This window comes from Anomalospiza imberbis, chromosome 29 (assembly GCF_031753505.1).
Source record: "Anomalospiza imberbis isolate Cuckoo-Finch-1a 21T00152 chromosome 29, ASM3175350v1, whole genome shotgun sequence".
In the NCBI taxonomy this organism is placed as follows: domain Eukaryota; kingdom Metazoa; phylum Chordata; class Aves; order Passeriformes; family Viduidae; genus Anomalospiza; species Anomalospiza imberbis.
In genome coordinates this window covers 479,576-491,608 of record NC_089709.1, presented here as the reverse complement: position 1 = coordinate 491,608, position 12,033 = coordinate 479,576, and the positions used below count along the sequence as shown (strand labels likewise).

The window sequence follows — 12,033 nt, the reverse complement described above, 5'->3', positions numbered from 1 at the left end:
GCAGGGAGATGCGAGCAGGAGCGCTGGCACACTTACCCTTGTTCCTGAGGAGGAGAAGGTGGCCAGGGCAGTGCTGGGTCCAGTCTGGCCCAGCCAGGGCTTTTATAGCAGCCCTGGCATTGCTCAGCTCCAGCCTGGCCAATCTGCACAGGGGACACTCCCTGCTGCTGCTGCTGCTGCTGACACCAGGGCTGTGCAGCCCCTGCCCCTCCCTGAGTCAGCATCCCTCAAGTGCCACCACAGCACATCCCAAGATGCCCAGCCAATCTATTCCTTCCTGCCGCATCAGATACTTGATAGCCGGGACGTCACCCAGGAATGGGCTCCAGGAACAGGTGTCAGGGGTTGGAGCTTCTGGGGCAGGAGTGACAGGAGCCTTCAGCATTGAGGGCATCTGAGCATCACAGGACAGCCCAGCAGAACCAGACCCCATCTGCCTCCAGTCATTGCCCAGGGGATTCCATGAGACCGGGAACAAAGACTTCTCCTGTCAGGCCTGATCATCATATGGCAAAGAGATGTCCATCTGGCCCAGGCTGATTCCGGCCCTTCCCCACCCCTTTGGACCATCAAATGTGTTCCTGGAGCCCATTCCTGAATGCCATTGCAGCTATCAAGTATCTGACGTGGCAGGAAGGACAAGATCGCTGGGGCATCTTGGGATGTGCTGTGGTGGCACTTGGGGGATGCTGACTCAGGGAGGGGCAGGGGCTGCACAGCCCTGGTGTCAGCAGCAGCAGCAGCAGCAGGGAGTGTCCCCTGTGCAGATTGGCCAGGCTGGAGCTGAGCAATGCCAGGGCTGCTATAAAAGCCCTGGCTGGGCCAGACTGGACCCAGCACTGCCCTGGCCACCTTCTCCTCCTCGGGAACAAGGGTAAGTGTGCGAGCGATCCTGCTCGCGTCTCCCTGCTCCAGCCCCAGCCCCTGTGGCTCGGGCGCTGCCCTGGGCTGCTCTCCTGCCATGGCTGCCCTCTCTTGCAGAGCACCCTGGGATCCCACGCCAAGATGTCCTGCTACGACCTGTGCCCCCCCAAGACCAGTGCGGACCTGTGCCCCCCCAGGACCAGCGTGGCTGTGCCCCAGCCCATCGCTGAGAGCTGCAACGAGCTGTGCGCCCGCCAGTGCCCCGACTCCTCTGCCTTCATCCAGCCACCACCCGTGGTGGTCACCTTCCCCGGCCCCATCCTCAGCTCCTTCCCCCAGCAGGCCGTGGTGGGCTCCTCCGGAGCACCGGCCTTTGGCGGCTCCCTGGGGCTGGGCGGCCTCTACGGCGCCGGCGCCACCCAGGCCTCGGGGGGCCTCTGCACCTTTGGCAGGGCCTACGCTGCTCCCGCCTGCAGCCCTTGCGCCTGGCCCCGCTACAGCAAGAAGCTCTGGGACACCTGCGGGCCCTGCTAGAGCCACCACCAACAGCCCCAAAGCCCCGTGACCTCCTCAGCCCAGCATGGAGAAGTTGAGCTCTGCACAAGCTGCCCTGGCCTCCTGCAGCCCGTGACACCCAGCCTACCTGGGGCCTGCCCTCCCTCCCTGTCCCTGCCCCTTCGATCCTTCTTGGCACAATAAATTTTCCTGCATCCATCTCCTGTCTCTTTGCCTCATTTTCCAAAATTACAAAGACCCCGGGCATGGGGGAGTTTGAAGAAAGGGAGGGGAAATGGTGATGTTGGGATTCCCTGAGGCAATCAAAAATGGAAGGGGAAGGGGAAGGGGAAGGGGAAAGGGGAAGGGGAAGGGGAAGGGGAGGGGGAAGGGCAAGGGGAAGGGGAAGGGGGAAGGGGAAGGGGAAAGGGGAAGGGGAAGGGGAAGGGGAAGGGGAAGGGGAATGAGATGAGGGACAGATACAGAGGTCAGTAATATGGGGAGGAAATTGAAATCAAAATGGAAACTCAATCAAAAGATAGAGAATGTTGGTAAGGGATTTGGGTTCGGAGAAGGAGGAGAAGGACAAGGGGAAGGAGAAGTAGGATAAAGAGAAGGAGAAGAGGAAGGAGGAGACAGAGGATACAAAAAGGAAAGAGACCTTGAAGAAGAAGCCCAAGAGGAAGGAGAAGAAGAAAGAGAATAGGAAAGAGAATGAGAAACAATGCATAGGAGAAATATAAATACGGAAGAATAAGACAGAGCAAGGAAGGAGAAGGAGTTGATGACAATGGAATTTAATGTACAGGGAAGAGTGAGAGGGATGTGTCTCTCTGAATTCTATACCAAGTCTTTCAGCAGTGCCATGGTGGCACAGAGGGGCTGGAGCTCGAGTAGCCTCTGCCCCAGATGGCTCCCAGCTCTGTGGCCAACCCCACTCTTTGCCAGCACAACTGCAGGTCTGTAAGAGATCTGGGTCTCATGGCCGGCAAGCAAGGTGGATCTGTGTCTCTTCAGGCAGAGTGCTCGGAGCTCCTTGTGCTTGTCCTTGTCCCCAAGCTTCTCCTTCTCCTTCTCCTTCTCCTTCTCCTTCTCCTTCACCTATCCCCCCACCTTCTCCTTCTCCTCCATCTCTTCAACTCACCTGTTTCCACAGCTATCCTTTGCATCCCTCCACTTCCATTTTGATTGCATTTTCTTCTCAAAATATACCTCCAAGGTCCACTCCCCATTTCAGTTTAACCTTTACCTTCCTCTTCCACTTTCCATTCCCTGTACCCATCTCAACACCACAAACTCCTCTCCCACTCTCTGAACACCCCCATTATGGGGGTCATTATGACCTGCGGAAAGAGAAGCAAACAGACAGGAAGAGTTGGATGCAGGAAAGTTTATTGTACAAGAAGGGCAAGAGAGGAAGGGAGGGTGGGCAGGCCCCAGGCAGGCCGGGTGTCACGGGCTGCAGGAGGCCAGGGCAGCTTGTACAGAGCTCAACTTCTCCATGTTGGGCTGAGGAGGTCATGGGGCTTTGGGGCTGTTGGTGTGGCTCTAGCAGGGCCCGCAGGTGTCCCAGAGCTTCTTGCTGTAGCGGGGCCAGGCGCAAGGGCTGCAGGCGGGAGCAGCGTAGGCCCTGCCAAAGGTGCAGAGGCCCCCCGAGGCCTGGGTGGCGCCGGCGCCGTAGAGGCCGCCCAGCCCCAGGGAGCCGCCAAAGGCCGGTGCTCCGGAGGAGCCCACCACGGCCTGCTGGGGGAAGGAGCTGAGGATGGGGCCGGGGAAGGTGACCACCACGGGTGGTGGCTGGATGAAGGCAGAGGAGTCGGGGCACTGGCGGGCGCACAGCTCGTTGCAGCTCTCAGCGATGGGCTGGGGCACAGCCACGCTGGTCCTGGGGGGGCACAGGTCCGCGCTGGTCTTGGGGGGGCACAGGTCGTAGCAGGACATCTTGGCGTGGGATCCCAGGGTGCTCTGCAAGAGAGGGCAGCCATGGCAGGAGAGCAGCCCAGGGCAGCGCCCGAGCCACAAGGGCCAGGGCTGGAGCAGGGAGCCGCGAGCAGGAGCGCTCACACACTTACCCTTGTTCCCGAGGAGGAGAAGGTGGCCAGGGCAGTGCTGGGTCCAGTCTGGCCCAGCCAGGGCTTTTATAGCAGCCCTGGCATTGCTCAGCTCCAGCCTGGCCAATCTGCACAGGGGACACTCCCTGCTGCTGCTGCTGGCTGCTGACACCAGGGCTGTGCAGCCCCCTGCCCCTCCCTGAGTCAGCATCCCCCAGGTGCCACCGCAGCACATCCCAGGATGCCCAAGCAATCCCGTCCTTCCTGCCACGTCAGATACTTGATAGCTGGGACGTCACCCAGGAATGGGCTCCAGGAACACATTTAATGGTCCAAAGGGGTGGGGAAGGGCCGGAATCAGCCCTGGGCCAGATGGACATCTCTTTGCCATATGATGATCAGGCCTGACAGGGAGAAGTCTTTGTTCCCGGTCTCATGGAATCCCCCTGGGCAATGACTGCAGGCAGATGGGGTCTGGTTCTGCTGGGCTGTCCTGTGATGCTCAGATGCCCTCAATGCTGAAGGCTCCTGTCTCTCCTGCCCCAGATGCTCCAACCCCTGACACCTGTTCCTGGAGCCCATTCCTGGGTGACGTCCCGGGCTATCAAGTATCTGACGCGGCAGGAAGGATGAGATTGGTTGGGCATCTTGGGATGTGCTGTGGTGGCACCTGGGGGATGCTGACTCAGGGGAGGGGCAGGGCCTGCACAGCCCTGGTGTCAGCAGCAGCAGCAGCAGCAGCAGGGAGTGTCCCCTGTGCAGATTGGCCAGCTGGAGTTGAGCAATGCCAGGGCTGCTATAAAAGCCCTGGCTGGGCCAGACTGGACCAAGCACTGCCCTGGCCACCTTCTCCTCCTCGGGAACAAGGGTAAGTGTGCGAGCACTCCTGCTCGCGGCTCCCTGCTCCAGCCCCGGCCCCTGTGGCTCGGGCGCTGCCCTGGGCTGCTCTCCTGCCATGGCTGCCCTCTCTTGCAGAGCACCCTGGGATCCCACACCAAGATGTCCTGCTACGACCTGTGCCCCCCCAAGACCAGCGCGGACCTGTGCCCCCCCAGGACCAGCGTGGCTGTGCCCCAGCCCATCGCTGAGAGCTGCAACGAGCTGTGCGCCCCGCCAGTGCCCCGACTCCTCTGCCTTCATCCAGCCACCACCCGTGGTGGTCACCTTCCCCGGGCCCCATCCTCAGCTCCTTCCCCCAGCAGGCCGTGGTGGGCTCCTCCGGAGCACCGGCCTTTGGCGGCTCCCTGGGGCTGGGCGGGCCTCTACCGGCGCGGCGCCACCCAGGGCCTCGGGGGGCCTCTGCACCTTTGGCAGGGCCTACGCTGCTCCCGCCTGCAGCCCTTGCGCCTGGCCCCGCTACAGCAAGAAGCTCTGGGACACCTGCGGGCCCTGCTAGAGCCACCACCAACAGCCCCAAAGCCCCGTGACCTCCTCAGCCCAGCATGGAGAAGTTGAGCTCTGCACAAGCTGCCCTGGCCTCCTGCAGCCCGTGACACCTGGCCTGCCTGGTGCCAGCCCACTGTCCCTCTCCCTGCCTCTCCTACCCTTCGGGACTCAATAAAGTTTTCCTGCATCCAATTCCTGTCTGTTTGCCTCTTTTTCCCAAGTAATGACTACCCCTGGGGATGGGGAATTCCAGGAATGCGAGGGAAAGTGGTGTTCCTGGGAAAAGTGGAAATGGAATGGGATAGCAACTGTAAAGAGGAAGATGGAATGTTTTATTGGAGGTTAAAGTGGAGAAGGAAATGGCATCAAAGGGGAAGTGGATACATATGAATGAGGGAAGTGGAAATCTGTCATGGAAGTTTAAGAAGAAGACGAAGGAGGAGAAGGACAAGGACAAGGACAAGGACAGTGACAAGTACAAGGACAAAAACAAGTAGCTTCAAGCTCTCCACCTGAAGACAGACAGATTCCTTGCAGAAATAAGGAACAGGAGGCCATGAAACCTGGGGCCTTTACAGTTCTTGCAGGCCATGAAACCTGGGGCCTTTACAGTTCTGAAGCCATGTTGGCAAAGAGTAGGACTGTCCCCAGAGCTGGGAGCCATCCAAGAGCAAATGTTGTCAGAGCTCCAGTGCCTCTGTATCCACCTTGGCTCCGTTAAAGGACCAGGGACTGAAATCAGAGAAAAACTTGCCCATCACTATGCCCTATAGATTAAATTTCCCTGACATCAGCTACTTCTCAATTTATTCTTTCTTTCACTTTCTCTGTCTCTTTCTCTTTTTTTTGTATTTCTTTGTCACCCTGTTTCTCATATAAGGTTTCTCTTCTCCTCCTTCTCCTTCTGCTTTTCTCCTTCTCCTTCTTCTTCTCCTCATTTTTGCTCCTCCTGCTAATCCATACCCTCCCCACAGTCCTTTATCTTCTGATTCCATTTCCCCCTTGGTTTCATTTTATTCTTCTCATCAATCTCCTCTGTCCTCTCCCCACGTATCTTTTACCAACCCCTCCCATTTTCCATTGCCCCAACTGTACCCAATACCATTTCCCCTCTCAATCCTGGACCCTCCCATGCCCAGGGGTAATCATGTTTGCAGAAAAGGAGGCAAAGAGACAGGAATTGGATGCAGGAAAACTTTATTGTACCAAGAAGGACGGGAGAGGCAGGGAGAGGGACGGTAGGCAGACCCCAGGCAGGCCGGGTGTCACGGGCTGCAGGAGGCCAGGGCAGCTTGTGCAGAGCTCAACTTCTCCATGCTGGGCTGAGGAGGTCACGGGGCTTTGGGGCTGTTGGTGGTGGCTCTAGCAGGGCCCGCAGGTGTCCCAGAGCTTCTTGCTGTAGCGGGGCCAGGCGCAAGGGCTGCAGGCGGGAGCAGCGTAGGCCCTGCCAAAGGTGCAGAGGCCCCCCGAGGCCTGGGTGGCGCCGGCGCCGTAGAGGCCGCCCAGCCCCAGGGAGCCGCCAAAGGCCGGTGCTCCGGAGGAGCCCACCACGGCCTGCTGGGGGAAGGAGCTGAGGATGGGGCCGGGGAAGGTGACCACCACGGGTGGTGGCTGGATGAAGGCAGAGGAGTCGGGGCACTGGCGGGCGCACAGCTCGTTGCAGCTCTCAGCGATGGGCTGGGGCACAGCCACGCTGGTCCTGGGGGGGCACAGGTCCGCGCTGGTCTTGGGGGGGCACAGGTCGTAGCAGGACATCTTGGCGTGGGATCCCAGGGTGCTCTGCAAGAGAGGGCAGCCATGGCAGGAGAGCAGCCCAGGGCAGCGCCCGAGCCACAGGGGCTGGGGCTGGAGCAGGGAGACGCGAGCAGGATCGCTCACACACTTACCCTTGTTCCCGAGGAGGAGAAGGTGGCCAGGGCAGTGCTGGGTCCAGTCTGGCCCAGCCAGGGCTTTTATAGCAGCCCTGGCATTGCTCAGCTCCAGCCTGGCCAATCTGCACTGGGGACACTCCCTGCTGCTGCTGCTGCTGCTGCTGACACCAGGGCTGTGCAGCCCCTGCCCCTCCCTGAGTCAGCATCCCCCAGGTGCCACCCTGGCACATCCCAAGATGCCCAACCAATCTCATCCTTCCTGCCGCATCAGATACTTGATAGCCGGGACGTCACCCAGGAATGGGCTCCAGGAACAGGTGTCAGGGGTTGGAGCTTCTGGGGCAGGAGTGACAGGAGCCTTCAGCATTGAGGGCATCTGAGCATCACAGGACAGCCCAGCAGAACCAGACCCCATCTGCCTGCAGTCATTGCCCAGGGAATTCCATGAGACCGGGAACAAAGACTTCTCCTTTCAGGCCTGATCATCATATGACAAAGAGATGTCCATCTGGCCCAGGCTGATTCCGGCCCTTCCCCACCCCTTTGGACCATTAAATGTGTTCCTGGAGCCCATTCCTGGGTGACGTCCCAGCTATCAAGTATCTGACGTGGCAGGAAGGACAGGATCGCTGGGGCATCTTGGGATGTGCTGCGGTGGCACCTGGGGGATGCTGACTCAGGGAGGGGCAGGGGCTGCACAGCCCTGGTGTCAGCAGCAGCAGCAGCAGCAGGGAGTGTCCCCTGTGCAGATTGGCCAGGCTGGAGCTGAGCAATGCCAGGGCTGCTATAAAAGCCCTGGCTGGGCCAGACTGGACCCAGCACTGCCCTGGCCACCTTCTCCTCCTCGGGAACAAGGGTAAGTGTGTGAGCACTCCTGCTCTCGTCTCCCTGCTCCAGCCCCGGCCCCTGTGGCTCGGGCGCTGCCCTGGGCTGCTCTCCTGCCATGGCTGCCCTCTCTTGCAGAGCACCCTGGGATCCCACGCCAAGATGTCCTGCTACGACCTGTGCCCCCCCAAGACCAGCGCGGACCTGTGCCCCCCCAGGACCAGCGTGGCTGTGCCCCAGCCCATCGCTGAGAGCTGCAACGAGCTGTGTGCCCGCCAGTGCCCCGACTCCTCTGCCTTCATCCAGCCACCACCCGTGGTGGTCACCTTCCCCGGCCCCATCCTCAGCTCCTTCCCCCAGCAGGCCGTGGTGGGCTCCTCCGGAGCACCAGCCTTTGGCGGCTCCCTGGGGCTGGGCGGCCTCTACGGCGCCGGCGCCACCCAGGCCTCGGGGGGCCTCTGCACCTTTGGCAGGGCCTACGCTGCTCCCGCCTGCAGCCCTTGCGCCTGGCCCCGCTACAGCAAGAAGCTCTGGGACACCTGCGGGCCCTGCTAGAGCCACCACCAACAGCCCCAAAGCCCCGTGACCTCCTCAGCCCAGCATGGAGAAGTTGAGCTCTGCACAAGCTGCCCTGGCCTCCTGCAGCCCGTGACACCCGGCCTGCCTGGGGCCTGCCCTTCATCCCTCTCCCCGTGTCTCCAGCCCTTCTTGGTACAATAAATTGTTCCTGCATCCAACTCCTCTCTCTCTGTGTATTTTCTGGAATTCTCTTTCCTCCACAACTGGAGGCTATATTCTGATCCTACCATTTTTCACCATGGCATATAATATGATTTTTACCCTTTTAAGTGTTTAGGGATTCTGCTTTGTTTGTATCACTTCATGTTCTACTCTTGGTTTTACTCAAGATTACTTCCATTGTTTTTTCCTGGATTCACTTTGTCTATTGGACAGGCAGGGTCATGTTTGCAGCGAAAGGGAAATTGGGTGTGCTCTTTCCCTTTGTTTTGCATGTTCTCCTCATATTACCGGGGCTCTCAGGTATTTTATGCTTTCCATGTATTCACTCCAGAGCATGTCAAGGGCAGAGGGACCTCTGACCCAGCAAAGTGACTGCACACTCATGGTCACAGCAGGCGCCGATGTCCCCTCCCAGGGGAGGGGGGCTTTCAAATCCCAACGTGCCCTTTGTTTGTCCCTCCCTGGAGACACCATCTCAAGCTGTTATTCTGTTTTTCCACTGCGATTAAATAATTTTAAACATTCAGGGGTCTGAGACTCTTCTTGGAAAACCTGGGGTCGAGGCTGTGAGAAATCCTTGTGTGACTGGAACTGTGAGAGGTGTGGGGACTCAAGCAGTGGTCACTGGAACCAGTGGTCACTGGAACCAGTGATGGCTCAGGTGGTTCAACTGCATGGGACCTTCAACACTCTGGGCTGGTTGCCAAGGTGGTGATCGGTCCTGGCTTGGACTCAATGACGTTGGAGGTGTTTTCCTGGTTCCTGGGATGCTGAGGTGGCTGCTGAAAGGTGCGACAGGGAAGTTTCCTTGCCATTGCAGCACCTCCTTTCCCCACAGTCAGCAGGCACCCAGCTCTACCCCGTCCCATGATGGTCACTCTGTTACTGCTGCTCCCAGCAGTTCAGCCACCTCGTTTTTCCAGTCTGAAACTCTGATTCCCTCCGGCTCAGTGCCACTCAGCTTTCTGTTATCAGGGCTCCCAAAAGATGTGCCAATGCCAGGAAGGCAAATGAATAATTAGAGGTTTTTCGGGATGGATGCTTGAGTAACGAATGAACTCCCTCCACCCCATAACTCCCGCATAGACACTGAGAGAAAGGTCAGCCCTTTGTTGGGTTTTGCAATCAGACATGAGCTCACCCTGAGCAGGCATCCAGCCCAAATTAAAGCTGTGTAATCATTGTTCTTTAGGTGTTAATGGCTCTCTTCAGGGGTGTTATCTTGGGCTTAGCACTTGTCTGACACAACACCTAATTAGGCTGGTACTTGCCTGGCACTGCCTAGCTGAGAGGATCAGGTGAAATTTGGCAGTCGCAGTTCAAGTGCTCGGCTGGGCTCATGATTTACACCCAAGCACCTCTCAGAGGCTGCGGGTGGAAGCAAAGATCAGAAGAGAAAAGGAGGGCAAAGCATCCGCGTTTTGTAAAGTTGTTCCAGGATCTGCCCTGGATGAGAGGAAAGGGGACAGGGAGGATAAAGCAAGGAGAGAGACAAGAACCTGCCTGGGGAGAGCTTTTGGAGATGCAACAGGGGATGTTCAGGTTGGACATAGGAATTTCCTCCGGGAAAGGGCAGCCAGGCCTTGGAAGGGGTTCAGGAAGGTTTGGAATTCCCACCCCTTGAGATGTCCAAGAAATTCCTAGATGCTGGGCTTGGTGACCAGGTGGGAATCTTGGATGATCTCAAAGGTCTTTTCCAACCTAAACAATTCTGTGTGGGCTTTTTGTCAAAATATTCTCAAATAAGTGTTTGTTTGCCCATAAAAATTAAGTCTTGTTTTTGAAAATAAAAGCAGCATTCACAGGTGCCATGGACTAATTTTAATTTCAATTTATTACTTACAGCCATCTGACAGATCCAGTCCAATACAAGGAAAAATATTGAAATTGCCTGTGAAAAATAAGATCTGCTGTCCCTTGACACTGATTAAGATATTTTCTTTGAAAGAGTCCTGGTGAAGGAAGAGGTAAATCCTCTCTGATGCATCAGTTCATGTTCTTTTTACCTCACCTGCTGACAGGTTCAGCCAAACCTTCCCTGAGGCAACTTTATCATGGCAGTGATTAACGAAAAAAGAGAAGGTAGTGCCTCATCTTTGCTCATCAGATACCTATCGCAAAAATTGTTTCCCTTGATTCACCTTCCTCCTATCATTCCTTTTCAGAATGTGCTTTGGCAGAACTTCAGGCGGTATTTTTTAGCTTTGCCTTTGAAGGCAGTTGGATGGTTTCTAATACATTGCCTGGAAGATGTAAAATTAAAAGGAATTCCAGCACTAAATTAATGACTTAAAGAGCCATGGAATATCCTGGGTTGGAAGGGCCATACGGGGATTGAGTCCAACTCCTGGCCCTGCACAGGCACCCCAGGAATCCCACCCTGTGCCTGAGACTGTTGTCCTTGAGCTCTGTCAGCCTTGGGGATGTGACAGTTCACTGTTCCAGTGCCAAACTGGATGAAAATAATTAGACTAACTACTGGAAGTCTGACAACTGGAATAATTAGTGTAAGACAGAGAAGACTCTCAGCTGCAGGTATGACCAAAAGCATCTCAGCCTGGTTCTGATGGGGAGGAATCCCACTCTGGGGCTTAACAAAAAAAACAAAGGCAGGTGTTGTATGCAGGATATTTTTTTATTGCAAGGGCAGGGAAGGCCCCACAGGACGAGGACACAGGAGGCAAAGACAAGCAGGTTGTCCTTCACTAGACCTGCTCCCTCAGCCTTGAGGCAGGAGGCAGGAATTTCAGGGAGAAGCCAGTGGATGGTGGAGCCACACATTTGGCCACTGAAAGGGGTGGGGAAAAGGAGACCAAGCAAAGGAAGGAGGAAACAAAAAGGAGAATTTCTAGAGGGGTTCTGACTCCATGGTCTGAAGTAAAGTTCTGATGCTCTTCCCCTTCCTCAGGAGCTCAGGTGAGGATCCATCGGTGTCGTTTGCCGAGTTGAGGGATTTTTCCCTAGGGTTTAGCAGGGGCCGCAGCTGCCACGGCGGTAGCGGCCGTAGCGGCCATACCAAGGGCTGCAGGAGCCAAAGGATCTCCCAAAACCATACAGGCCCCGGTACCCCCCACAGTAACCCAGACCCCCATAGCCCCACAGGCCCCCGTAGCCCAGGGGTCCGTAACCCCCATAGCCCCACAGGCCCCCGTAGCCCAGGGGTCCGTAACCCCCATATCCATAGAGACCCCCATAGCCCAGGGAGGCCCCAGAGGCTGGGAGGACGGGCGCTCCAGCAGATCCCACCACGGAATCCTGCGGGAAGGAGCTGAGGATGGGGCCGGGCAAGGTGACCACCACAGGAGGAGGCTGGATCACGGTGGTGGAGTCAGGGCACTGGCGGACACACGGCTCATTCCCGCTGTCAGCCAGGGGCTGGGGCCGGATGACACCGCAGGCAGAGGAGGGGTACAGGTCGTAGCAGGACATCTTGCAGGGATTGGAGGTCGATCTGCAAGAGTTGATTGGAGCAAGTACAAGATGTTATTTACCAACAGGAAAGGGCTCTGGAGATGCCTGCTTTTCCCCAGACAGGAGAGCTTTGAAACACTGGAATTTCCCCACATCTCTTAGAGTTGAAAATGGAATAAGAACAGCCAAAATTATTTGCTGGATCATTTTGGTGAGTCAGGGGATCAACAAGGAGAGGGACTCTACTCCAGGAGTGGAGTGTGTTGTTACTCAGGAATTCATGACTCTGGCTCTTCATTCCCACTGATCTCCTTTGTGCTGATCCTTGTCAAAACAGGGATTATAACTCATTGTCTGTTCAGATTCCCTCGTAGTTTCTTGGATGAGAT

The 12,033-nt window shown here is 57.0% G+C and overlaps 5 protein-coding genes and 1 pseudogene across 5 annotated transcripts; 3 read left to right on the top strand and 3 right to left on the bottom strand.

Moving 5' to 3' along the window:
* Positions 1-1,005: 1,005 nt before the first annotated feature.
* LOC137463611 (scale keratin-like) lies at positions 1,006-1,514 on the top strand. Its single transcript, XM_068174886.1, has one exon. The coding sequence runs from the start codon at positions 1,006-1,008 to the stop codon at positions 1,396-1,398; it is 393 nt and encodes a 130-aa protein (XP_068030987.1). The 3' UTR covers positions 1,399-1,514.
* A 1,393-nt stretch (positions 1,515-2,907) lies between these two features.
* LOC137463612 (scale keratin-like) lies at positions 2,908-3,370 on the bottom strand. Its single transcript, XM_068174887.1, has one exon. It carries the CDS (start codon positions 3,298-3,300, stop codon positions 2,908-2,910), a length of 393 nt encoding a protein of 130 aa, XP_068030988.1. The 5' UTR covers positions 3,301-3,370.
* Positions 3,371-4,409: 1,039 nt separating this feature from the next.
* On the top strand, positions 4,410-4,806 carry LOC137463796 (scale keratin-like; annotated as a pseudogene).
* A 1,186-nt stretch (positions 4,807-5,992) lies between these two features.
* On the bottom strand, positions 5,993-6,560 carry LOC137463726 (scale keratin-like). Its single transcript, XM_068175056.1, has one exon. It carries the CDS (start codon positions 6,549-6,551, stop codon positions 6,159-6,161), a length of 393 nt encoding a protein of 130 aa, XP_068031157.1. The 5' UTR covers positions 6,552-6,560; the 3' UTR covers positions 5,993-6,158.
* Positions 6,561-7,316: 756 nt separating this feature from the next.
* Positions 7,317-8,169, top strand: LOC137463738 (scale keratin-like). Its single transcript, XM_068175084.1, has 2 exons — positions 7,317-7,523; positions 7,631-8,169. The coding sequence occupies exon 2, from the start codon at positions 7,655-7,657 to the stop codon at positions 8,045-8,047; it is 393 nt and encodes a 130-aa protein (XP_068031185.1). The 5' UTR covers positions 7,317-7,523; positions 7,631-7,654; the 3' UTR covers positions 8,048-8,169.
* Positions 8,170-11,091: 2,922 nt separating this feature from the next.
* Positions 11,092-11,662, bottom strand: LOC137463609 (scale keratin-like). Its single transcript, XM_068174884.1, has one exon. It carries the CDS (start codon positions 11,660-11,662, stop codon positions 11,201-11,203), a length of 462 nt encoding a protein of 153 aa, XP_068030985.1. The 3' UTR covers positions 11,092-11,200.
* Between the last annotated feature and the right edge of the window lie 371 nt (positions 11,663-12,033).